General features: G+C 51.4%; 2 protein-coding genes, 6 non-coding genes and 1 pseudogene across 8 annotated transcripts; all 9 read right to left on the bottom strand.

Moving 5' to 3' along the window:
- Window positions 1-7,687: 7,687 nt before the first annotated feature.
- Window positions 7,688-8,876, bottom strand: LOC149344080 (uncharacterized; annotated as a pseudogene).
- A 192-nt stretch (window positions 8,877-9,068) lies between these two features.
- Window positions 9,069-9,150, bottom strand: TRNAL-AAG (transfer RNA leucine (anticodon AAG)). Its single transcript has one exon. It is a non-coding gene; the product is annotated as a tRNA-Leu (tRNA).
- A 5,011-nt stretch (window positions 9,151-14,161) lies between these two features.
- TRNAL-AAG (transfer RNA leucine (anticodon AAG)) lies at window positions 14,162-14,243 on the bottom strand. The gene has a single exon. It is a non-coding gene; the product is annotated as a tRNA-Leu (tRNA).
- Window positions 14,244-19,155: 4,912 nt separating this feature from the next.
- Window positions 19,156-20,349, bottom strand: LOC149344077 (uncharacterized). The gene has a single exon (XM_089547135.1). It carries the CDS (start codon window positions 20,347-20,349, stop codon window positions 19,156-19,158), a length of 1,194 nt encoding a protein of 397 aa, XP_089403261.1.
- A 183-nt stretch (window positions 20,350-20,532) lies between these two features.
- On the bottom strand, window positions 20,533-20,614 carry TRNAL-AAG (transfer RNA leucine (anticodon AAG)). Its single transcript has one exon. It is a non-coding gene; the product is annotated as a tRNA-Leu (tRNA).
- A 131-nt stretch (window positions 20,615-20,745) lies between these two features.
- Window positions 20,746-20,827, bottom strand: TRNAL-AAG (transfer RNA leucine (anticodon AAG)). Its single transcript has one exon. It is a non-coding gene; the product is annotated as a tRNA-Leu (tRNA).
- A 3,565-nt stretch (window positions 20,828-24,392) lies between these two features.
- On the bottom strand, window positions 24,393-25,639 carry LOC149344074 (uncharacterized). The gene has a single exon (XM_089547134.1). The coding sequence runs from the start codon at window positions 25,623-25,625 to the stop codon at window positions 24,393-24,395; it is 1,233 nt and encodes a 410-aa protein (XP_089403260.1). The 5' UTR covers window positions 25,626-25,639.
- A 168-nt stretch (window positions 25,640-25,807) lies between these two features.
- On the bottom strand, window positions 25,808-25,889 carry TRNAL-AAG (transfer RNA leucine (anticodon AAG)). The gene has a single exon. It is a non-coding gene; the product is annotated as a tRNA-Leu (tRNA).
- Window positions 25,890-26,018: 129 nt separating this feature from the next.
- Window positions 26,019-26,100, bottom strand: TRNAL-AAG (transfer RNA leucine (anticodon AAG)). The gene has a single exon. It is a non-coding gene; the product is annotated as a tRNA-Leu (tRNA).
- Window positions 26,101-26,354: the final 254 nt, after the last annotated feature.

Here is a 26,354-nt window from a genome sequence, read left to right as displayed (position 1 = left end):
CCCCGATAACGTTCTTCTTCGATAAGCTCTAGCTTTTGTTTGGTTTTTCTTATGTCTTCTATCCATTTACCAGGCGCTCGGCATTCCTGTTTTGTCATCTTCTGAAGCAGTGCCTTTAGCTCCATTTCCTGCATTTTTTCCTCATGACGTATACAGGTGGCTCTTTCTATGGCTTTTAATTTTAAAGTTTCTTTAGTGAGCTCCCACTGCTGCCAAATCCTCATGTTGCTACTTGGTTCTATTTTTGCTATTTCTTCCTTTACAGCTCGGTTATAAAGTTCGTCCTGAAGTAGCTTGTCGTTTAGCTTCCACATTTCCCACGAAAAACCATTCCCCTTCTTAACGATACCTATACAACATTGAACTAAACAGTGGTCAGAAAATGAAACCGGCAAAACTCCATAACTATTGCATTTAGGTACAGTATCAGCGGATGCATAAATGCGGTCTAGCCGTGCGTGACTTGAGCCCTCGAATCGTGTGTACTTTACAGCACGCGTTCCTTCAAGACACTCAGCCACATCCTCGAGGTTGCAGTTCAGAATCATTCGCAACAACACTTGAGTGCTCTTATCTCGGAAATTTCGGACGCTTGTCTTGTCGCGCGCACTAAGGACACAGTTGTAATCGCCCATAACAATGAGCTGCCTGTCCGTGCGAAGCCGTTCTTCGACAGTTTCAAAAAACGCTGCTCGGCCATCGACCGCATTAGGAGCGTACAGACAAACAATGCGCCAGTCAGTGTTGCACAGCGAAAAATCTATCGACGCGTATCGACCCGACAAACACGAATGATGACCGTGTACCTCTAGCCCCGGCAACTTCTTGACAAACAGAACACAACCAGCCGATGTGCCCACCGCATGGCTGACAACGGCAAAATATCTAGACGTGAAACGTCGCACCATGCTCCCGGTCTCTTCCTCACCATCGACTTTAGTTTCCTGCACTGCTAAAATATCAATGTCTTGCTCCGTTATAAGTCGGTACAGCTGGCTTTGTTTTCTTTTGCCTGCCAGGCCTCTGACATTTAAGGTGGCGACTTTGAACGGAGTTGCGGAAGCCATTTCAACTTAAGAAGAAGAGACCGAAAGCATGGTGCTTACCTCCCGCGCCTAGCATGTCGCTAGACGATGCCGTCGCCGCCGGTGTCATCCGGCGCGAGCACATGGACCTGGTCAGGCGGCGCCTTGCCGCCGCCACGCCTGTCATCCGGAACCTTCGGGCGCGGTCGCAGACTGGGTCGTCGTGCTTGGGGCGTCTTTGTCGGCGGTTCCTCCACGCTGGACTCCGCTGCCTTCTCCCCGTCGGCCTTGGTCTCGGTGTGCGGACGCTTCGCAGGGGTGGTCACGCCGGTGTTCACGCGGGCGTCGGCCTTCTCGTCGCGGTTCTCGCTGGCCGCCTTTGTTTCCTCTTCCACGTGCTCTGGGGGGCTCGGGTTATCGTTGGGCGTCTCCAGAGGCGTCAAAGGTTGGTCACAGATGGGCGACCCGCTCTCTTTTGCGCCAGCCGCGTCGGTGTTGCTGGTCGAAACCGCAGGCTCAACCCCCGCCGTTTTGCCCGTGTCGTCGATGCCGCTGGCTGCTTCCTCCGCCTCGACAACGTCCATGAGCTCTGCGGAGTCGCTCGCCGCTACACGCCCGGTAGCCGACGCGTAGGTGCGCACGCAGTCGGCCTCGGAGTGACCGTAGCGTCGGCACTTCGAGCACCTGGGCACCTTGCAATCACGGCGCACGTGCCCCGCGCCGCCGCACCGCAGACACTGCATCGGCCGCCCGGGCACCACCACGAGAGCCAACTCGCCAGCAACTCGAACCTGGTGGGGCAGGTCGTCTACCTTAATGCCTGGCTTCATCTTTAGGAGCACGGTCCTCGTGGTGGACCCCTTCTCCTTCATGCCAGCGACGCGCCAACGCTCCCGGGTGACCTCGGTCACGAACGCCGCGAATGCCGTACGGATGTCCTCGTCGGCGACGCCGTGAAGCATCCAGTGCAGTCGCAGCTTGACCTGGTGGTCCTCTGGGTCAAAAACGATACAGCGGCGTCCCTTGACTTCCAGCTCCTTCATGGCGGCCAGTTTCTTTGCGGCGTCGGCGCTGCTGAAGGTCACAGCCCACACGTGGTTAATCTGGTACGCCCCCAACGCCACGACGTCGGGGAGCGCACCCACGTTAGCGAGGGCGTCTCTGAAGTCTTCGACCCTGTAGGGTCGCACACGCACGTCGCCGTGCAGAAAAACCGTGTTTAAAACAACACGTCCGGTGGGCAGGGTAGGCAGAACGATCTCATAGTCCTTATCAGCGTCGCTGGCAAACCTGTTTCCGCGGCCGGCAACGGCCGCTATCGCCGCTCCGTGGGAGCCCATGATTCTGCGTCCGTCACGCACGGTGGCTGGAAGTAGAATCTCGGCCACGCTACCGATACTCCGGCTGCTAACTTCCTCTCCACGCAATTGCTCTTCTGCACTCGGATTACAAGATGGAGGAGGAGGAGGGTGCGCAGCTGGCCACTCAACAGGGCAGGGACACAAAAAGCATAAGGAAAAAATCATGGCCGCGGTGGGACTCGAACCCACGCGCCCGAAGAGACTGGTGCCTTAAACCAGCGCCTTAGACCGCTCGGCCACTTTTTTTTCCTTTATTGCATGGAAGAACATCCGTAGAAAGGAGGAAAACTTCAATCAGACTGGATCGCGTCTCAAATTGCCGGGCTGCTTAATAGGAGCCCGCCATTGCCCTGACTCAACACTGCATCCCCATCAAAACATCAAAATTCAGGGAGGCACACACATGCATCTAGGCACGGCAGCCAGCTTGGAGGTTCTTCGCGTGCAGCATATACACTCCTCACCAAAGCACACTGTTCATGAAACACAGATTTGGACGATCTTGGTGGCTCGGCATGTCTGTCCATCATACGGCTTTTCCAAAGACTGAATAGTCCCATCAACATAAACAGATCATAACGCACAACAGAGTTTTTGTCAACAGGCAGAAATCTAATAGTGTAATAGTTCGTTGTAGTATGTCCCAAAAGAACATGGCATCACGGCACAGGATGAAGCAATGATCAATTGTCTCAGGCACGTTACACAGACGGCAATTCACATTCCAGGGTACAAACATCCCCTTGTCATTAAGAAATGTCTTGACAGGCAGCGTCGCTGTGTGTAGTTTGCAAAAGAACGTTTTAGCGGCTGCCTGAATGCACATCCGCCTAACACGCTTTAGAACACTGATGTCCAAAGACCCCAGATAAGGCTGCCGATACAATGGTGTAGGGAACAAAGACTCAGTGAGAGCCTGGGTCATCTGTTTTCTCGAGAGGCTATACAGGTAATCTAAAGAGAAGCGCACAGTGAGGGAATTGAAAGTGTCAGCAACCTCCTTGAGGAATCCCCACAAAGTCCCCTCACGAGCCTGCACAGACGGTGCGAATAAGTAAGGCAAATGAAAACTAAGCCGCCTAATGAGCACAGCTACCAGAAACGGGTGGTTTGCCGATTTTAAAAAGAAAAAACGGGAAACAAGTTGATGCACGAACAGGTGAACAAGACCCACTCCACCACCCTCTAAGGGAAGAAACAAGTTGTCACGCCTCATGGGCTCCCTTGAGAGCGCCAAACGAATGTTGCAAATATTCTGTGTATTGCTTGCACCTTCCTCCTCGCACAATGCAGGACTTGAAGGACATACGCGAGCTTTGCAAACAAAAATATGTTACAGACCGCTCGGCCACGCTACCGATACTCCGGCTGCTAACTTCCTCTCCACGCAATTGCTCTTCTGCACTCGGATTACAAGAAGGAGGAGGAGGAGGGTGCGCAGCTAGCCACTCAACAGGGCAGGGGCACAAAAAGCATAAGGAAAAAATCATGGCCGCGGTGGGACTCGAACCCACGCCCCCGGAGAGACTGGTGCCTTAAACCAGCGCCTTAGACCGCTCGGCCACTTTTTTCTTTATTGCCGGCTTCGACATTCACAACAATATACAATTGATAAAACGTGTCAACCAGGCTTTGGCTGACACGGCATGTTAAAATATTTTCAGTTGCGTCAAAACGTCATGCACATCAACCCATTCTGGCGGTTCAGGTAGTCCTCGATACACTTCTCTGAAACGTACAACACTTTGAATGAAGTGTTCCCGTACAGAACGAACTTCTACATCAGCATGGTTGAACTGCATTCTTGTTTTCCACAAGCTGTGCAGGCCCAGGAGCATAATCGCATCCAATGGAATGCCATCTGCGTCGTGGAACGGGAAAAATCTTATGCCAAAGGAATCTAAGGGTGTCTTTTTTTAAAGTCCTTTGAAGAACATCCCAGAAGAAGATGGGGTCCCAACAGTCCAAAAAATGTGTTCTATGGTTTCAGCTCTTTTGCATAGAAAACAGTTAGTTGACCAGGGAATGAAGATGCCTTTATCTTGCATCCATGTTTCGACTGATAATGTGTTAGTGTGAAGTTTAAAGAAAAATGATTTGACTGATGGCGATACTGGCATCTTCTTTACTCTCTTAAGAACATCTGCTCCTGGGCCTCCACGATGTGGGAAACGGTACATCGGTACAGGTAGCATTATGTGCACTAAATCCTTATACAATTTTTTTCTCCCTACGCCACACAAATATTCAATAGAAAATCGCACATGCAACATCCTATACGCGAGTACGACCTCTCGCAGATACCCTCTCACGGCCCCACCCATGCTTTGGCACGAACACACAAGAAACTGGAAGAAATCGACCTAGCCGAGTTTGCACTACGGTGCGTAGGAACATATCGTTTTGATCTCGGAGGTACATAAAACACGAGACCACTTCTCTCAAAAATAAATGTGCAAGTCCAAGCCCACCTTTCTTCACGGACAAAAACAAATTTGTTCGACTGGTCCTCTCCCAAGTCGAAGACCAAATAAAAACGGCAAAAACACGATGGATTTTTTGAATGTTGACCCGCGCTGCGCTCAGCACACTCATCACATACCATATCTTTGCGGCAAGGAAAATATTACAAACAGTGGCACGTGAGAACATGGACAATTGTCGTCCTTGCCAAGCATCGGTTTTTTCCTTGACTTTCGCTGCTTGCTCATTCCAGTACCGATCAGGCTCTCGGTGACAATCAAGTGGTACTCCTAGATATACTGTTGGAATGGTAGACCAGCGCATTCGAGAATAGTAGTCGGGCGTGACTTCCCAACTGCCATGCCAGTACCCGTAGCTTTTTCCCAGTTGATCTGAGCCCGAGTGGATCTACAGAATTTGTGTACTACATCTGTGGCTTCACAAACACTCTCTCTATTTGAACAGAAAATTGCAATGTCATCGGCATATGCCAAGATTTTCACTTCCACTGACTGCAGCCTGAAGCCCATTATGCGGTCGTTATTCTGAATAGCCAGGCAAAGTGGCTCAAGGTAGGCCGCAAATAGCAAGGGTGACAAAGGACAACCCTGCCTCACAGAAGACCGCACTTGCAGGCTGTCTGTGAGGTCTCCGTTGACAATAATTCGAGTTGTACAATTTGCGTAGGCCATTTTCACGCCCTCTGTTATTATCTCGCCCACATTCGAGTAATCTAATATGGCCAAGAGTACTTCATGGGAAACACGATCAAAGGCTTTTGCCAGATCCAGCTGCATCATCGCCACTTGGTCGTCAAGAGTCGCAGCATTCTAGCACGGATCGCGCTACGTGTATGTTAGTGGCGATGCTTCGCCCCTTCATGCCACATGTCTGATGTTCACCTACCAGCATGGTTATGACTCCCTGCAATCTTTTTGCAAGCACCTTCATGAATATTTTGTAGTCAACGTTGGTGAAGCTTATCGGACGATAAGAGCTCACCAACAGGCGTTTTTCCGGATCATCAGTTTTTGGTATGAGCACAATGTGTGAAGTTGTGAAGGACATGGGAACACGTTTTGCTTCGTAACACTCGGCAAATACTTTCAGCAGGACAGGAGCTATCATAGCTCTAAATGCTTTGTAGAAAGCAGCCCCAAGAAGGCCGATTCACACGACGGACCGTTCGCCCGCGGCCCGCGCACTACGTGTGCATACGTCAGCACTTTGAGAGGCGCGCTGGATGCATGGATGGATGGCGGCCGACAGCGCGCCCCTCAAAGTGCTGACGTATGCACACGTAGTGCGCGGGCCGCGGGCGAACGGTCCGTCGTGTGAATCGGCCTCAATTGGTAATGTGTCTATCGCGTGCTCTATTTCGCTCACAGAAATCGGTTGCTCAAGACGTGTTTTCACTTCTTCGTCAAGTTTCGGCATCAACGGTAGAAATTCACTGTAAAAGTTTTCTTCAGCTTTTCGCGAATGACCCAGTACGTCTTTGAAGTGGTCACAGATTACGCGCTTGATAACACTGCTGTCTGCCGAAATATCTGCGCCGGTGCTTATTTGTCGTATTTCCTTCCGACATGCGTATCGTTTCTCATCAGACATAGCACGCTTTGTTGGCGTTTCCGCTGCCCACAGCTTCTCGGACCGTGCACGAATAACTGCCGCTCTGTACTTATCAGCGTCTATTCTTTCAAGCTGTGTTTTTACATCCCTTATTTCATTCAAACATGTTCCTGGTTCAGCGCTTTCTATACAGATCAGAAATTCAAGCTGATCGCGAAGCTGTGTTTCGGTTTGTTTCTCTGCGTACCTCAAGGTGCTAGATTTTTCAATCGCTCTTATTTTGACAAGCTGCTTAAACTCTTCCCATTCAGTAGCATAGTTTATCCGTTGCGCTGTAAGTAGCTTCTTTAGCTCTTGCGTTACTCCATTATTAAATCCTTCGTCTTCCAATAATTTAGAATTAAATTTCCACAAGTGCCAGTTGAAACGAGTTTTCTCTTGTTTATTTCCAAAAGTTGCTATTACTAGGGAATGGTCACTAAAGGGCACAGGTTTTACTTCGTACATTGTACATAGAGGTACCAGCTCTGCTGACACATACAGTCTGTCTAGCCGTGCATGGCTATTTCCTTGAAAATGAGTATACTGCGGACGGGTATCATATAAGAATACATTCCCAATATCCTCTAAATAGTGGTCGTAGACCATTTTTTTCAAGACATCCACGCTTTTGTCTCGCACCGAAGCACCATTTGCACGATCTGAGGCATGACAAACAATTGAAATCGCCCGCTAATACCAGCACCCTGTCACAGTTTAAATATGTCTGGAAGCGCTCAAAAAACATTTTCCGGTCGGTCTCTACATTTGGCACATACGCACAAATAACCCTGAAATTCTGGCCGCAATGCACAAAATCAACGACAAGAAGTCGGCCGCTTTCACAGGAGAACAAAGACTGCACAGTGATAGCAAGGTTATTCCGAATGAAGAGAACACAGCCACATGAGGCGCCAACAGAGTGACGCACGCATACATCGAAATGCGTACGGAAAACAGACACCATTCGATCCGTCGCCTCCTCACTTTCAATCTTAGTTTCCTGAATTGCTACTACGTGTAGATCGTTCTCTAGAAGAAGGCGACTCAACTGGCATTGTCGCCTTCTTGCCCCGAGGCCTCGTACATTCAGAGTTGCTACACGCAGTGCTTCCGTGAGATTGATCGGCATATCGAGTGAAAAAAAAAGACCTTGTCGCATGGTGTCTACCATCACGCCCGCACCACAAACCACCCACGCCCCAGCTCGGGTTCTACACTGCAAAACTACGGAGGCGGTTTCCCCGCCTGCCGTGAGTCGGCCGGAATGTTCGGCCACGGCTTGTAGGGCGCTCGCCTCATACCTGGCGTTTTAGGAGGAGGCTCATCGCCCCCACTGGCATCCTGCTGCGGCTCCTTGCTTGCGCTGTCATCATGCGCCCGCTTTCCGGCCGTGACACTGGTTGTTGGTGGAATGTCCATGGGCTCAGCCACATTACAGGCGGCGCTCACCGGAGAGTCCCCAGGCTTTGCAGTCGCATCTCTCGTCACGACATCGTCAACCTGTGCAGGAGCTGGAGGCCACTGCGACGGAGTGTCGACCGGGCAAAGTTGCGCTTCCAACTGATCCGCCCGAGGAGCAGCCGACGCGGTCTCGCTCGCCACTGGCCCTCTCGCCGCTCTCGATGCGTCCTCCGCATCGGCCTCATCCATGAGCAGCTCTGTCGTCTCCTCACTGGTCGATGGTCCGGTGACGCTGGCGTACGTCCGAGCGCAATGGCTTTCCTCGTGCCCGAAGCGACGGCAAGCACCGCAACGTGGGATTTTGCACTCACGCCGAATATGGCCTGTGCCGCGACAGCGCAGGCAAAGGGGAGGCCTGCCCGACACGACCACAAGCGCAAGCTCTCCGGCTACGCTCACCTGGTGGGGCAAGTCGTCCATCTTGACGCCGGCGTTCAACTTAAGGGTCACCAGCCCCGTAGTTGAACCCTTGGCCGACGCGCCTTGTGCACGCCATCGCTCCCTTGTGACGTCCGTCACCTTCCCGAACGGAGCGAGGGCAAGCCGCACGTCTTCGTCCGGTACGCTGTGTAAAAGCCAATGTAGCTTCATTCGGACGTCCCTGTTTGCAGGATCTATCACAAGACATCGGGCACCTTTCACTTTGAGCTCACCGATGTTGATAATCTTCTTCGCAGCGTCGGCGTCCTTGAAGCTTACGGCCCACACATGACTCATGCGATACGCCCCCAGGGCGATAACTTCCGGCAGGAGCGACAGTGGAGCGAGCGCATCTTCAAAATCTTCAACCCTGTAGGGGCGAGCACTGATGTCCCCGTGCAGGAAAACTGTTCAAAACAAAACGCCCTGTAGGCAAACTAGGCAGTACAAGCTGGTACTCACTGTCCGAGCCAAAATTCCTGTTTCCGCGGCCAGACATGGCCGCTGTAGCCGCTCCAACGGAGCTAGTCATTGCATGTCCGTCACGCTCGGCGGCCGGAAGTGGAATCCCCAGACCGTTCGGCCACGCTACCGATACTCCACCTGCTAACTTCCTCTCCACGCAATTGCTCTTCTGCACTCGGATTACAAGAAGGAGGAGGAGGAGGGTGCGCAGCTGGCCACTAAACAGGGCAGGGACACAAAAAGCATAAGGAAAAAATAATGGCAGCGGTGGGATTCGAACCCACCCCCCCGAAGAGACTGGTGCCTTAAACCAGCGCCTTAGACCGCTCGGCCACGCTACCTTTTTTTTTTTTTTTTTCTTTATTGCCTTCGAGAAAACAACAGAAAAAATTACATAAACCAAACTTTGAAAACCAGCAACCTGCCAGATCTTCCTGGCAGGCCATGTCAAGTTTAAAATTCTCTCAACAGAGTCAAATTTTCCATCCTGGGTAGCCAATCGGGTACACAAGCTTGCAGTTTCATCACTTCAACAAATCTACGTACATTTTCCCGAAAATACATACGGGCTGGTCTCGCGTCAGAATCGCAGTAATACCCCGCCATTCTGGAGCGCCATATACTATGGAGGCCCCAGAGCATTACCTGATCAAACGGGAACCCGTCCTGGTTTTCAATTGCCAAATATCTGATACCGTAGGGATGAAGCGGGAGCTCTTTTTTAATTGTTCGTTGCAAAACGTCCCAAAAAAACACCCCCTCCCAACAGTGAAGAAACACATGGTCTATTGTTTCGGGACACTTGCAGATTAGGCAATGCGAACCCCACGGTAGGAATAAACCCCTTCCCTCTAAAAACCTTTTAACTGATAGTGTTTCTGTATGTAGCTTGAAGAAGAAAGTTTTGGTTCCTGGCTGTACTTGCATTCTTTTTACTCTTTTCAGAACATCCCCTCCGTGGCCTCCATCGTACAAAGCTCTGTACATTGGCACTGGAAAAACAACATCACACAGATCTGCGTATAGCTTTTTCCGCTTCACGTCACTTAAATATTCTCTCGAAAAACGCACAACAAGAAATTTAACGCTATCAGCAACTTCTCTGAAGTAACCGAAAGTTCTTGCGGAAAAATAATTTGTTCCCACAACAAAATCAGGCAAAACACCGGTCAACCTTAGTTGACACATAGTTCTCAAAAAAGGGTCACGCACATCTCGAAAAAAGAAAAACCTGTTTACAAGCTGGCGCAGGAACAGATGTCCTAGCCCTAGGCCACCATCTTTCACACGTCTAAACAAATTCGTCCGTCGGCACCGTTCCCAGGTCGATGACCAAACAAAAACAGCTAAAATGCGATGTATCTTCTGTACATTTGCCCGGGAACAGTGCAACACTTGCATGACGTACCACAGTTTGCTTAATAAGAACAAATTACACACCGTCGCTCTCGCAAAGATTGACAAATGTGCCCCCTTCCATCTATCTGATTTTTCCCGTAGTTCGTTCACTTGTTCTTTCCAATATGCATCACTGTCCCGGTAGCAGTTTAGTGGCACTCCTAGGTATTTTGGGGGGATAGTTACCCAAGTCACATTTGCAAAAAGATCTGGGGTTGATGGCCAACCCCCATGCCAAAGTCCCTGGCACTTTGCCCAGTTCACTTTACTTCCGGTTGCCTTCCGGAAACTGTCAACTGACACAACAGCCTCCCGTATGCTCTGCTGATTCACAGCAAACACCGCTAGGTCATCCGCGTACGCTAGCAACTTGACTTCAGCTGCCTGCAACCTAAAACCTTGAACAGCCTCGTTCTTAATAATGCTCAAACATAGTGTCTCTATGTAAATGGCAAACAAAAGGGGACTGAGGGGGCAGCCCTGGCGTACCGAACGTTGCACCCGAATGGGGGCCCCCAGACTCTTGTTTATAATTAATCTCGTAGTGCAGCCGCGGTACGCCATGGCCACACCCTCTCGAATTACGGAACCTACATTCGCGTGGTCCAGAATACTGAGCAAAATTTCGTGGGCGACACAGTCGTATGCTTTTTCGAGGTCTAGTTGGAGGATGGCCACACATTCATTAGTCAGATCACAACACTCCAGAACCGATCTTGCCGTGTGTATGTTAGTCATAATTGATCTCCCCTTTATCCCGCACGTTTGATGAGGGCCGACAATATCCTGGATTACTGACTGCAGCCTCCTTGCTAGCACTTTCATTAATATTTTATAATCGACATTAGTCAAGGAAATTGGCCTGTAAGCTGTGACCTGCTGGAGCTTTTCCTCGTTATTTGTCTTGGGAATTAGAATAGTGTGAGATAACCCGTATGACAGCGGCAATCTGTTTATTTCGTAGGCTTCTTGGAACAACGCAGTCAATATTGGCGCTATTTCGTTCTTGAACCCCTTATAGAAAGCTGCACTTAAGCCGTCTGGCCCAGGCGACTTTCCCATATTTAAACTATCGATTGCTTTTTCGACCTCGAGTTCTGTGATTGGCATCTCTAATCTTTTCTTCGTGTCCTCGTCTAGTCGTGGCATAGCCATAAGAAACTTTTCTTTGAACAAGTTTATGTCGACCTCCTGTTTGTTAAAAAGCTGCTGATAATATTGGAAGAAGCCTTGTCTGATATGATCGTCATCTGACGATAGCATGCCGCCCCATGCAATCTTATCAATATGATTTTTCTCTGCATGAGCCTTTTCCAATGCCAGTGCTCTTTTCGAGGGCGTCTCGCCCATGTTCCAGCTTTCCGCCCTTGCCCTTACTAACGCTCCTTGGTATCTGTCTTCTTCCATCAACGCAAGCTGTTCTTTTATTTTCCTAATATCTTCTATCCATTTGCCGGGTGCCTTACATTCTTGCTCATGTAGTTTTTCCAGCAAAGCCTTTAGCTGGGTTTCTTTAATTTTCTCCTGATACCGCAGGCAACTGGACCTATCAATGGCCTTTATTTTAATCTGTTCTTTGCACATCTCCCATTGCTTCCAGATTTCGTACAATGTGCCCGGCCTTACTTTAATGAGTTCATTCAGTACAACCCGTCTAAAGGCTTCATCGCTGAGCAATTTGTTGTTAAATTTCCATAACTCCCAGCTAAATGCATTCCTTCGTTTTCTGGTGCCGAATACGCATTTCACTAAGCAGTGATCCGTGAATGTCATGGGCACAACTTGGTATTCATTACATACGGGAATCAAATCCAGCGACACGTAAATTCTGTCAAGGCGCGCGTGGCTCGAACCTTGGAAGTGCGTGTACTGCACGGCACGCGCTCCCCCCAGGTACTCAGCCACATCTTCCATATTCCACTCGCTTGTTAACTGGCACAACACATCAGTACTCTTGTCTCTGAAGCCGCGTGTGCTTGTTTTGTCCCGAGCATTCAGTACACAGTTGAAATCGCCCAGCATTACAACCTGCCTCTCCGTACTTAACTGCTGCATAACATTCTCAAAAAACACTGCTCTTTCCTCAACAATGTTAGGTGCATACACACAAATAATGCGCCACTCAGCATTGGAATATGCAAAATCGGCTACAACACACCGTCCTGACAGACATGAGTAGTGAGCCTGTACAATCAGTCCGGGCAGCTTTTTGACAAGCAATACACACCCAGCCGATGTCCCTACCGCGTGGCTCACAATGGCGTAAAATCTAGCCGTGAAACGTTGCACCATGCTTCCGGTCTCTTCCTCCCCATCAACCTTTGTTTCTTGTACGGCAAGCACGTCGATATCATGGTCACTTAGCAGGCGGTGTACTTGGCTCTGCTTCTTTTTGGCTGCCAGTCCCCTGACATTTAACGTGGCTACACTCAAAGGGGTTTCAGGCGCCATTTCCATAAAGGGTGAATAGACCGAAAGCGTGGTGCTTACCTTCCTCGTCTAGCGCGCGGCTAGACGCCGTCGTTGGAACCGCCTCTGTCTGGTGCGAGCGGCTGAACCGGCAGCGGGGGCGCTTTGTCCGCTGCACGCCTCTCCGAAGAAAGGTTTGGCCGCGGACGTAGTGTGGACCGCCGGGGTTGGACTGTTTTTGCTGGCGGCTCGTCGACACCGGGGGCTGTTGCCTTGTCACCTTCGAGGTCGGTCTGTGTGTGGGGTCGCTTGGCTGGGGCTGTGACGCTTGGCGAACGAGTACCGCTGGTGTCCGGGTGCTCCTCACCGTTATCCTGCTCCATGTCGTCTGCCGGCTGAGGTGGCGTCTCTTCGTCTGACCTAGGGAGGTCAGGTGCAGCGTCACTCCTCCCCGCATCGCTGGCAGCTTTGATGTCTCGAGCGGAGTCTCCCGACGAGTCTGTCTCCCGTACCTGCGTACGCTCTTCTCCGGTTCCCTTTGCCGCCTCCTCTGCCTCGACTACGTCCATAGTGAGCTCCGCCGACCGCTCCCTCGTTCCAGGTCCCGCGGCCGAAGCGTACGTGAGCACACAGTCAGCCTCCTCATGTCCGTAGCGCCTACATTTTGAACACCGGGGCACCTTACATTCGCGGCGGACGTGTCCCGTGCCTCGACAGCGTAAGCACTGCATCGCCCGCCCAGGCACAACGACAAGGGCTAATTCCCCGGCGACTCGCAGCTGGTGCGGTAAGTCATCTACCTTGATGCCCGGCTTCAATTTCAGGAGCACCGTCCTCGTGGTGGACCCCTTCTCCTTGACGCCTTGAACTCGCCACCTCTCCCGGGTCACTTCGGTCACGTTCCCAAAAGCCGCAAAGGCCGTCCGGATGTCATCATCTGCAACGCCGTGCAACATCCAGTGGAGTCGCAGCTTCACTTGTTGGTCTTCGGGATCGATGATGAGGCAGCGGCGTCCTTTAACTTCCAGTTCCTTGAACGCCGGCAGCTTCTTTGTTCTTCTGTGCTGGTTCTTCTTCTGTGCTGGTTAAGGTGACAGCCCACACATGGTTGATCTGATACGCTCCCAACGCCAAAACGTCGGGGAGCGCACCAACGTTGGCGAGGGCGTCACGGAAATCCTCGACCCTGTATGGCCTAACCCGCACATCTCCGTGCAAAAAAAGCGTGTTAAAAACAACGCGTCCGGTGGGCAAAGTTGGCAGAATAATCTGATAGTCGCTATCTTCGTTGTCCTCGAGCCTGTTTCCGCGGCTGGAAAGGGCCGCTATCGCCGCTCCGCTGGAGCTCATGATCCTGCGTCCGTCACGCTCGGTGGCCGGAAGTAGAATGAGACCGCTCGGCCACGCTACCGATACTCCAGGTGCTAACTTCCTCTCCACGCAATTGCTCTTCTGCACTCGGATTACAAAAAGGAGGAGGAGGAGGAGGGTGCGCAGCTGGCCACTCAACAGGGCAGGGAAACGAAAAGCATAAGGAAAAAATCATGGCAGCGGTTGGATTCGAACCCACGCCCCCGAAGAGACTGGTGCCTTAAACCAGCGCCTTAGACCGCTCGGCCACGCTACCTTTTTTTTCTTTATTACCGACTTGGCCGGAAAAACGAAACACAAAAATACAATGACATGATAATAAAAGCAGTAAGCACACAGTAAGCAATCGGTTGTCCAAGGCACGAATATTCCTTTCTGTTCCAGCCATACTATAACAGGGAGTGTGTTTGTGTGTAACTGGAAGAAAAACGTTTTGGCCGCCGGTCTTAAAGGCATCCTTCTGACTCGCTTCAGTACATCTTTACCTGAGCCTCCAGAGTACACCGTCCTATACAATGGGGTGGGCAGCATGCTGTCAACTATGTCCGCGTACAGTTGTTTCTTTGTCACTGAGGACAAACGCTCCAAAGAAAAACGTGCACAAAGTATTCTAAAGAAAGCAACTACTTCTCGGTAGTAGCCGGTCACTCTTATACTAGCAACATTGGATGTGGAAACAACAAACTCAGGCAGTGTTTTCGCCAATCTCGCCTGGATGACTGTACGGAGAAAATCGTTACTTTCATCTCGCAGGAAGAAGAATCGCGATACGATCTGTCGTATAAACTAGTGTGAGAGCCCTAGTCCACCATCGCGAACTTTGCGAAAAAGGTTTGTACGGCTGGTCCGCTCCCAAGTGGAGTTCCAGATAAAGACGGCAAACACTCGGTGCATCTTTTGCACATTTATACGAGGCATGAACAACACTTGCATCATATACCACACTTTGGCAATCAAAAAAACATTGCACGCTGCCGCACGCGCGAACACCGATAATCCGCGACCCTGCCATCCTTTTGGTTTTTCCCTCAACTCTTCTGTTTGTTCACTCCAGAACTGCGTCGAGTCCCTATAGTGCTGAAGGGGCACCCCGAGATACCGTGCAGGCACTGAAGTCCACTCTATACCCGCGAAATTGGCGGGTGTCGTATTCCAGCTCCCATGCCATATTCCCACACTTTTTTCAAAGTTAATCTGGGCCCCAGTATAGCAACAGAAATTTCTGGCAATGCGCACAGCCTCTAGCACGCTTTCTCTGTCCTCGCAGAAGACTGCAACATCATCTGCATAAGCCAGCATTTTAACTTCAGCGGCGTGCAGCCTAAAACCACGTATGTTTGCATCAAGGATGACTGCCCTACAGAAAGGTTCGAGGTATATGGCAAAAAGGAGAGGAGACAAGGGACATCCTTCCCTCACAGAGGAGCGGACTAGCACCCTTGAACTAAGGCACTTGTTGATGATAATCTGCATTGAACATTCTTCATAAGCCATTTTGACACCGTCTAAAATTATGCTCCCAACATTACAGTGCTGTAGTATACTGAAAAGCACCTCATGCGTGACCCGGTCAAAGGCCTTCGCAAGGTCAAGCTGTAACATGGCCACTCGACCCTCAAGGGCATCACAACATTCTAGTACACTTCTTGCGATGTGGGTGTTCGTTGAAATTGTGCGCTCTCTAATGCCGCACGTCTGATGTGGCCCTACTAGCTCTTTAATTACCACTTGTAATCGTCCAGCTAAGACTTTCATAAAAATTTTGTAGTCTGTATTGGTGAGAGATATCGGTCTATATGAGCCTACAAGAAGGAGCTTTTCCGGATCATCGGTTTTTGGAATCAGCACTGTGTGTGATGTCCGGAATGAAGGAGGGACTTTTTTAAATTCATATGCTTCTGACAGAAGTTTATGCAAAATGCACGCCAATTCTTCACTGAAAGCTTTGTAAAAAGCTGCGCCTAGGCCGTCCGGCCCTGGCGATTTGCCCGACGGCAGCTTCTCTATCGCTGTTTTGATCTCGCTCACACTTATTGGCATTTCTAGGCTGTCCTTAACATCGTCATCCAGTCTTGGCATTCCGATCATGAAATCGCTGTCGAAGCCTGGCTCGAGGCGTGTGACATTGCCGAACACATCGCGATAATGGTCAACAAAAGCATTCTCGATCACCGCGGGATCTGACGTCACTTCATTTTGGAAACGTATCTGCTTGATCTCGTTTCTTGACGCCTGCCGTTTTTCATCGCTCATTGCGCGCTTGTTTGGCACCTCACCCATCCATAACCTTTCACTACGAGAACGTATGACTGCAGCCTTGTATCGCTCTGTATCGATAACTTCTAGTTCATGTCTCACTTTGTTGAGGTATTAGCCGGGTCGCAGCGGAGCACCAGACAGAGACGACCAGCGTGGCAGGCTTCTAGTTCCGGACTGCCCTTGCCGGGCGTGCGCGCCCAGCACGCGCTGTTCATCTTTATTTTCCTCTAGCGCGGGAACGCCGATCTCAGCGCCAGTGCCGCCGGGCGCTACAGGGCCCCCCGCCTAGACGGAACGTCGGAATGTGCGCTCGGTAAAAGAAAAGAGAGTAGAAGTGTCCAGTAAATTCATGTCAGGAGCCGGGAAGAGCTGTCGGGTGGAGTGCGCGGGCTCAGGTGGACGAGCCTGGCTGCTGCGCAATGGGCGAATGATGCAGGGTGTCCAGCTGACAATGGACATCGGGGCAGGAGAGGCCATGATTGGGCCGGCACCGACTGGAGTGCTGCCCGCTGGCACAAGTGGCATTGGTGCTGGACCGTTGCAGGTGATGTCGGCGGGAAGCTGGCACGCAGAGTACGCCGTCACAAGCAAGGGAGCGGTCGAAACGGCTCCGTGGACAGATGTGGTCTTTAGCGTGGTGTCGTGTCGCTGCTGTAGCGCCAGCTTCAAGTCGTCCAAATAGGTGGAAATGGCTGGCTTACATGGCTCAGGTGCCCCTGATGTAGGGCGCGAGCAGTGCGGTCCGGCCACTAGGGTTGGCACAGGTGTGACCGACGAGACAACGGTGACAGCTGTGGTGATGACGGAGGAAGTTGCTGGATTCAATTCCAGCTGCTGGGGTAAAGCGGGAGTGGCCGTCCGGAGCGACTGGCCAGTGCTGATGCGCGTGTGGGCATGGTCGGGCTTGAGAGCAAGCGCTGACACTGGGTCAGGAACTGTTTCAGGCAAAGTGGGGCTGGAGGCGATCGCCGTGCTTGTTACTGCTGTCATCGGGTTGGCTTTCTCATCCTGCTCCTGATGACGAGTAGTGCTCTGCGGACCTTCTGAGGGGCTGGGAGTGTGACAAGCAGGCTTGGTCGTTGTCGAGGGCTCTTTAGCATCAGCGGGCGACGGCTTCAACCTCACAGAAAAGGCCTTCAGAGCTGTTGCCGGTAGTGACGAGGTAGATGGAGATGCCGGAAGCCTCGGCACGGCTGCTGCCGCAGAGTCGTCTTTGGCTGCAGGAGGCTCTGGCGACAACGCCACTGAAGCGCAAAGAGGCAGGGCCAGAGACGCGGGTACGATAGTAGTGGGAGAAGGACGCGAGGCGAAGCTCGTGCGGATCCCGCCTGGTGTGGCGTCGAGAGAGACAGCCGGGCTGGAGACGCTGGACGGGAGTGGCGGCGATGCGGCGAGGGGCTGCTGAGGCGGGCCGGGTTCTGATGAAGGCTGCGTGGGCGCGAGCGAGGCCGGTGCAGGGCCAGAGGCTGGCGGTTGCGAATCAGAAGGTTGCGTGTTCGAATCACGTCCGGGTCACCACTGTTGAGGTATTAGCGGGGTCGCAGCGGAGCACCAGACAGAGACGACCAGCGTGGCAGGCTTCTAGTTCCGGACTGCCCGTGCCGGGCGTGCGCGCCCAGCACGCGCTGTTCATCTTTATTTTCCTCTAGCGCGGGAACGCCGATCTCAGCGCCAGTGCCGCCGGGCGCTACAACTTTCTTCACGTTCTCAGCCAATTGATCGTGGTCAAAGTTTTGTACGTTTAAAAGAAATTCCAGTTCCCTTTGCAGCTCTTTTTGCTTCTGCAGTTCTTCGTGCTTCCGGCTGCTTCCTCTTTCGATTGCAATGAGCTTAACTTGGCTCTTAAATTCCTCCCATGCAGTCCGAAAGTTTTCATGCTTCATTGTCAGCATCTCTGTTAATTTTCCCTTAACTCTGCTTGAGAACAGTTCATCATCAAGAAGCTTTTCATTGAATTTCCACATGTCCCAGTTAAATCGTGTCGTCTTAGTTTTTTTCCCGAGTGCGAAGCTCACCAAGCTATGATCTGTGAATGATAGTGGTGTGACACTGTAACTGTTACATAGGGGCATCAAGTCTAGTGAAATATACACTCTGTCCAACCTTGCTCGGCTCTCTCTCTGATTGTGTGTGTACTGCGGAAGCATACCGCCAGTGAAGACTCGGCCCACATCTTCTAGGTTGTGCTCCTCAATTAGTGAGCTCAAAAGGAGAGCACTTTTGTCACGAACATGTGCACCTCTGAATCGATCCTCCGCAAAACACACACAGTTAAAATCACCGAGAAATATGACAAAGCGATTACACTTTAAGTACTGCTCAATGTACTCAAAAAATATCATTCGGTAATTCACATTGCTAGGAGCATAAACGCATATGATCCGCCACAAGGATTCAGAAAAAGAAAGATCTACAATAAGCATGCGGCCAGTTTGGCAAACAGTCATACTCTCTTCAATAATGCCAGCACTCTTCCGTATCATCAGTGCGCACCCGCCTGACATGCCATTAGCATGGCATACACACACATTATAATGCGCGGTAAAAGGCATCACCATGCGATCGGTCTGCTCTTGAGTCTCGACCTTAGTTTCTTGTATCGCGATGACATCGAGTTCCTTCTCCATACAGAGGCGACTAAGTTGATACTGTCGCCTACGTGCTCCAAGGCCACGAGCATTCAAGGTGGCAACTCTTAATGCTGTCTCTAGTCTCAGAGCCATTTATCTTATAGAGCACACCGTTCGCACAGTATCTCTGGGTAACTACTGATATTAGCGCTTTGCAACAAGTAAGCAATTGGCAGCACAATTACCACGCGTACCTTTGCGGTGTACGCAGCGGCTACTTCTGAAAAGGCGTCCATCTTTTGACGACGCTGGCCTGGACGCCCCAGTAGGCGCCACGTCCTACGGAGGCGGTGTTGCCGCCGGCCGTCTGTCCGGCGGAATGTTCGGTTTCGGACGGAAGGGCGCCCGACGGCCCACCGGTGCTTTCGGCGGGGGTTCATCGTTGCTTTCGTTGCCAAGGTTCTCGTGCTGGTTGTTGGCTGAGTCCCGTGACCTTTTTGTCGCCGCGTTGCTTACACCCGATTCTGCGACGTCCATCAAATCGCTTCCAGGTGCGTGTTTTGCTGCATCCACCTCGGTAGCGGCTGGTTCGGTGGCCAACTCCTTCACATTTTCATCGCTTGGCTTTTCCTCTTCAGTTTTCTGCTGAGTAAGTTGCACTGTAGCCGCGTTCGGTAGGCCAGCGCTATGCTCAGACGGCATTACGGCCGTGTCCGACGGCCGACTCTCCGTGCGGGAGGCCTCAGCGACGTCAGCCTCGTCCATGAAAAGGTCCGCCACGTCTTCCTTGGGCGCCGGTCCTGTTACCGACGCGTACGTCCTTTCACACTGCGCTTCGTCATGGCCGTAGCGACGACAAAGCGTACATTTCGGGACGCGGCAGTCACGTCGAACATGACCGGTGTTTCGGCATTTCAAGCACAACGGTGCTCTGCCAGGGACAACAACCAAGGTCTGCTCACCGGCGATACGAAGTTGGTGGGGCAGGTCTTCCACGGTGAGACCCGTCCGCAGAACCAATGACACCACTCGCGTTGACGATGATTTTTCTTGCACGCCATGAACACGCCATTTCTCCCGGCAAACGTCAATCACCTTTCCGTAAGGTGAGAGGGCTGTCCGTATGTCGTCGTCAGGCATGTTGTACAGCATCCAATGCAGCTTCAATTGCACCGCCTGGTTGGCTGGGTCGACCACAATACAGCGATGCTCCTTCACTTTCATGTTCTTGACGCTTGCGAGCCTCTTGACGCCTTCGTCGCTCTTGAAGGTGATTGCCCAAACGTGGCTCATCTGATACGCCCCAAGGGCGATAACATCGGGCAGTAGGCCTAAGCCCGCCAGCGCATCGCGGAAGTGCTCCACGCGATACGGCCTGGCCCGCACATCAGCATGCAAAAACAACGTATTTAAAACAATACGGCCTGTCGGCAGTTGAGGCAGCAACACTTGATATTCCGGGTCTTCAGTATCAAAAATCCTGTTACCGCGGCCCTGCTGGGCCGCTGAAGCCGCTCCTACGGAGCCCTGCATCCTGCGTCCGTTCACTAGCGTGGCCGGAAGCAGAAATCTCGGCCACGCTACCGATACTCCAGCTGCTAACTTCCTCTCCACGCAATTGCTCTTCTGCACTCTGATTACAAGAAGGAGGAGGAGGAGGGTGCGCAGCTGGACACTCAACAGGGCAGGGACACAAAAAGCATAAGGAAATATCCATGGCAGCGGTGGGATTCGAACCCACGCCCCCGAAGAGACTGGTGCCTTAAACCAGCGCCTTAGACCGCTCGGCCACGCTACCGATACTCCAGCTGCTAACTTCCTCTCCACGCAATTGCTCTTCTGCACTCTGATTACAAGAAGGAGGAGGAGGAGGGTGCGCAGCTGGACACTCAACAGGGCAGGGACACAAAAAGCATAAGGAAAAATCCATGGCAGCGGTGGGATTCGAACCCACGCCCCCGAAGAGACTGGTGCCTTAAACCAGCGCCTTCGACCGCTCGGCCACGCTACCTTTTTTTTTATTGCCTGCTTAGACACATACATCACAAGAAAACAAGAGAAGTATACACACACTTAATGGTGCATGGCGTCGGTATGGGCTAAAACCATCAACCACACCTTGGCTGACGTAAGGCGCTAAAAGCGTTTCATATGTACAAGAGGCTCAATTCTCGGTACCCATTCAGGCACTTGTTTCAAAGTTTTGTAGGTTTCCAAGAATCTGCCTACAGACTCACGAAAGTACTCCTGCGCCGGCCTTGCATCGATGTCAGCATGTCGGGCCGCCATGCAGGCCTTCCAAATACAGTGCAATCCCATGAGCATTACTGCGTCAAACGGTACACCTTCATTTTCCACTGCTAGGAAACGAATCCCACGGGGATCAGGGGGCAGATCTTTGTTCAATGTTCTTTGAAGAATGTCCCAAAAGAACACTCCTCCCCAGCAGTCCAAAAAAACATGCTCGATAGTTTCTGGCTTTCTACATATAAAGCAATGATCACCCCATGGAACATACAATCCTTTCTCTGCCACCAAAATTCTTACCTCCAACGTTCCGGTGTGCAGCCTGAAGAAAAAGGACTTGGCTCCCGGAGCTACATACATTCGCTTCACACGCTTTAAAACATCGCTGCCTGGATGGGTGCTGTACATTGTTCGATACAGTGGCACAGGAAAAACCAGGTCTGTAAGGTCCTTGTATAGCTGTATGCGTTTTACTTTTGCAAGATATTGGTAGGAAAATCGTGCGCTGAGGAAGTTACAGGAAACCGCAACCTCCTTCAGGAATCCAAAAACACCTCCTGGTATACACACGGTAGATACCACAAAATCCGGTAAAAGTCTGCTCAATCTGATCTGTACTACAGTACGCAAAAACGGGTCCTTCACATCTCGAAGGAAACAAAAACGGTTGACCACTTGCCTCAGGAATAAATGCGACAAGCCCAGGCCTCCTTGACTAACTCTCCGGAAGAGGTTGGTACGGCTTGTCCTCTCCCATACCGACCCCCACACAAAGATAGCCAATACACGGTGCAACTTTTGTACATTGGCGCGTGAGCAGTGCAAAACACTTAGCACATACCACAGTTTGGTAACAAAAAACACAGTGCTGCGCGCAAACATAGACAAGTCCCCTCCTTTAACCTTCTCCGTTCTTTCACGCACTTCTGCAACTTGGCTTCGCCAGTAGGGCTCACTGTCGCGGTAAAACTCTAAAGGAGCACCTAGGTACCTCGCTGGTGTATCAGCCCATTGCATGTTGGCGAAAGTGCCTGGTTTCGTCGCCCAAGAACCGTGCCAGAATCCAAGGCACTTGCCCCAGTTAACAGCGCTGCCGCTGGCATCACAGAAACGCTTAACAATTTCCACCGTTTTCAAGATGCTCTCATTGTCAACGCAGAAAACCGCCACATCATCCGCGTATGCCAACAGTTTCACTTCGGTTAGCTGTAATTTAAAGCCTTTTACGTATCTGGTGTCTATTATACTAAGGCAGAAGGGTTCGATATATAAGGCAAAAAGTGATGGTGCACCTCGATTGGTGCTCCTACCGATTTGTTGATTACTAGGTGCGTTGTGCATTCCCTGTAAGCCATTGCGACACCCTCTGTGATAACTGCTCCCACGTTGACGTGTTGCAAAAGTGTAAACAAGATTTCATGTGGTACACGATCGAACGCTTTCTCCAAATCGAGCTGGAGCATTGCGACGTTCATGTTTAGTGCATCGCAGCACTCCAGCACGCATCTCGCCGTGTGAATGTTAGTGAATATTGACCGATCCCTTATACCGCAAGTCTGGTGTGGTCCAACAATCTCTTTTATAACCGTTTGAAGTCTTTTAGCCACTACTTTCATATAGATCTTGTAGTCGACGTTCGTTAAGCTGATTGGACGATAGGACTTTACTTGCCTTAAAGCGATTGGATCCTCTGTTTTGGGGATGAGAACTGTATGCGTGGCCACGAAAGAAGGCGGTAGGCGCTTCCGTTCATATGCGTCTTCTAAAAGGTGGGCTATTATAGGGGCTAATTCATTCTTGAAAGTCTTGTAGAATTCGGCGCCTAATCCATCTGGTCCTGGTGACCTCCCTCGTTTTAAGTCATCGATAGCCAACTCTATTTCAGCGACAGTAATCGGGCGCTCTAACACCTCTTTTGAGTTGTCATTAATCTTAGGCATTAAAGCCAGGAATTCTGTCCTGAAGATTTCTAAGTCTACCGCTCTAAGCGCAAATAGACCTTTGTAAAACAGGGTGAAAGCGTTTTCGATGTCGTTCTGTTCGTTCAAAATAATGCCGTCTTGTTCAACCTCGGAAATCACATTCTTGCGGGCCCATTTTCTTTCCCTTGCCAGTGATCTTTTAGTTGGTGCCTCACCGGTTATCTCTTTATCGGCTCTGGCTCTTACAAGCGCACCCCGGTATCGGTCGATATCAAACTGTTCGAGCTTATATGTTTGAGCGAACAGATTTCAGCCTTGAACGTGCCTGGAGCTGAGTTTTCTTGATTTATTAGCATTTGCAGGCTCTTTCGTAAGTTCGTCTCATAGTTATCATTCTCGTACTTTATAGCGCTAGCTCGTTCCAACGCTTTCATTTTAGTTTTTTGCTTGAAAGTCTCCCATTGTTCGCAAACCACTGTGGCTGTATTATCCTTAATTTCTTCAAGCACACTTGACACTTGTTCCTTGAAAACGTCGTCATCTAAAATCTTCGCGTTAAACTTCCATAACTCCCATGTGAATTTATTTTTATTTTCTTTCTTGTTCTTAATATCAAACCAGACAAGACAGTGGTCGCTGAATGACACAGACTGCACATGGTACTCTCTGCAAAGCGCTGTCAATTCGGCCGAAACGTACATTCTATCAAGCCGGGCGTGACTGGCTCCTTGGAAATGCGTAAAGCGAACGCGCAGTAGTCGTCTTCCAAGCATTCCGCTACGTCTTCGAGCCCAAATTCATCGATTAAGCTTCGAAGTTCTGCCGTGCTGGCGTCTCTGTACGGTGTATCGTTCGCTTTATCTCGCGCCGCTAAAACACAATTAGTCTCCCATCAGTACTAGTTTCCGATCGACATCGCAATAATTTTTGAGTCCCTCAAACATCTGTCGTCTTTCCTCGAGTACATATCACCCGCCATAGCACTGAACCAAAACTAAAATCGCGAAGAACCATACGTCCTGCAATGTCCGACCGTACGGCCTGCACCTCAAGCCCCAAATGTTGGCGCACAAAAAGAACACAGACTGCGGATCTCCCAACCGCATGGCTCACACACGCGTAGTAATGTGACATGAAAGGCAGCACCATACTCTCGGTCTCAACATCTCCTTCAATTTTCGTCTCTTGTACGGCAATAATATCTAAATCTTTTTCCGTTGACAACCTATATAACTGCCGTTGCCTCCTCCTCGCACATAGCCCTCGGACATTGATTGTGGCGAATCGCAAAGCTCTATCTGGCAGCGCCATTGTAGTATGGAAGGAGACCAAGAGGATGGTGCTTACCGTTGACAAGAAGCATCCTCAGCGCCAGAACAAGCGCTCGTCCAGTCCAAAAACTTACAACTACGAGGCCGCCGCCGGCGGCGGCTGCGTCGGCGGCGTCGGCGTCGTCGCCCTCGTCGTCGTCCTCCGGTCTGGAGGGATGTTCGGCCGAGGTCGCAACGTCGACCGACGCACGGGAGCTGCTTTTGACGGTGGCTCTCCGTTGACGGGCGGGCCAAAAGATGTGTCATCTTCCTCGACGACTTCGTGCGAGCGTTTAGTCGCCGCGGCGGCGGTGCCCTCGTTTGATGTGTCCATGTTCTGCTCCCCCTCGCTGGCGCTTCCCACCGATGTCGCGTTTATCTTCTCGTCCTGAACCAACCTCGCCGTCGATGGGTCTTCTGTTCTCTCAGTTGTGCCATTTTCTTCGAGGTTCGGAGTGCCTTGGCGTACTGTTTCGCCCGAGGCTTGCTCAGCCGGCTCATTTCCAGCCGTAGCTTTGTCTTCCGACTCCGCCTTGGCTGCTGCTTCAGCATCAGCTTCATCCATTAGGAGCTCCGAGTTATCGTCACTCCTCGCGGGCCCTGCGACGCTGGCGTAGGTACGCATGCACTCGGTCTCGTCGTGGCCAAAGCGACGACATAGCACAAAGCGCGGTACCTTGCAGTTACGACGAATGTGGCCTGTGCTCTGGCATCGCAAGCAGAGGGGTGCCCTGCCCGGCACCACGACAAGGGCCAGCTCACCAGCAGTCCTAAGCTGATGTGGTATATCTTCCGGCTTCACACCGGCCTTGAGCTTCAAAGTCACGGTCCGCGTCGTCGAGCTCTTGTCAGACACACCATTCACCCTCCAACGCTCCTTGACCACATCTGTCGCTTTTCCGTAAACTAACAAAGCCGCCCGCACGTCGTCGTCGGGGACGGTGGGCAGCAGCCAGTGCAGTTTCAACCGTAGGTCCTGGTGAGACGGGTCGATGAGAACGCAGCGATGGTACTTCACTTGCACTTCGTTGTTGGCGAGCAGTCTTTGCACACCTGCGTCACACTTGAAGGTAACTGCCCACACGTGATTCATTTGATACGCCCCCAAGGCCGTAACCTCGGGGAGCAGATTCAAATTCACCAGCGTATCCCTGAAGTCTTCTACTCGGTAGGGCCGTGCTCTCACGTCCGCATGCATAAAAACGGTATTCAAAACCAAACGCCCTGAAGGCAGACTAGGCAAAACAACACGATACTCATCATCCGATGCAGAAGAAAACCTGTTACCGCGGCCGGACACGGCCGCTGATACCGCTCCAACGGAGCCCATTTCACACGCGTCCGTTCGCTATCGCGGCCGGAAGTGGACTCCCTCGGCCACGCTACCGATACTCCAGCTGCTTACTTCCTCTCCACGCAATTGCTCTTCTGCGCTCTGATTACAAGAAGGAGGAGGGTGCGCAGCTGGCCACTCAAAAGGAGAGGGACACAAAAAGCATAAGGAAAAATCCATGGCAGCGGTGGGATTCGAACCCACGCCCCCGAAGAGACTGGTGCCTTAAACCAGCGTCTTGGACAGCTCGGCCACGCTACCGATACTCCAGCTGCTAACTTCCTCTCCACGCAATTGCTCTTCTGCACTCTGATTACAAGAAGGAGGAGGAGGAGGGTGCGCAGCTGGCCACTCAACAGGACAGACACAAAAAGCATAAGGAAAAATCCATGGCAGCGGTGGGATTCAAACCCACGCCCCCGAAGAGACTGGTGCCTTAAACCAGCGCCTTAGACCGCTCGGCCACGCTACCGATACTCCAGCTGCTAACTTCCTCTCCACGCAATTGCTCTTCTGCACTCTGATTACAAGAATGAGGAGGAGGAGGGTGCGCAGCTGGCCACTCAACAGGGCAGGGACACAAAAAGCATAAGGAAAAATCCATGGCAGCGGTGGGATTCGAACCCACGCCCCCGAAGAGACTGGTGCCTTAAACCAGCGCCTTAGACCGCTCGGCCACGCTTTTTTTTTTTTTTTTTTTTTCTTTATTGCCGATTTTGACGTACA

The sequence above is a fragment of the Amblyomma mixtum genome, chromosome 5 (assembly GCF_055824585.1).
Source record: "Amblyomma mixtum isolate Tamu chromosome 5, ASM5582458v1, whole genome shotgun sequence".
NCBI lineage: Eukaryota > Metazoa > Arthropoda > Arachnida > Ixodida > Ixodidae > Amblyomma > Amblyomma mixtum.
The sequence above is the reverse complement of the archived record's forward strand: the minus strand, read 5'-3'. Positions and strand labels throughout refer to the sequence as shown.

Excerpts from the sequence above, each read along its gene's own strand:
- LOC149344074 (XM_089547134.1), bottom strand. The coding sequence starts at position 25,625 with ATGGGCTCCGTTGGAGCGGTATCAGCGGCCGTGTCCGGCCGCGGTAAC.
- LOC149344077 (XM_089547135.1), bottom strand. The coding sequence starts at position 20,349 with ATGCAGGGCTCCGTAGGAGCGGCTTCAGCGGCCCAGCAGGGCCGCGGT.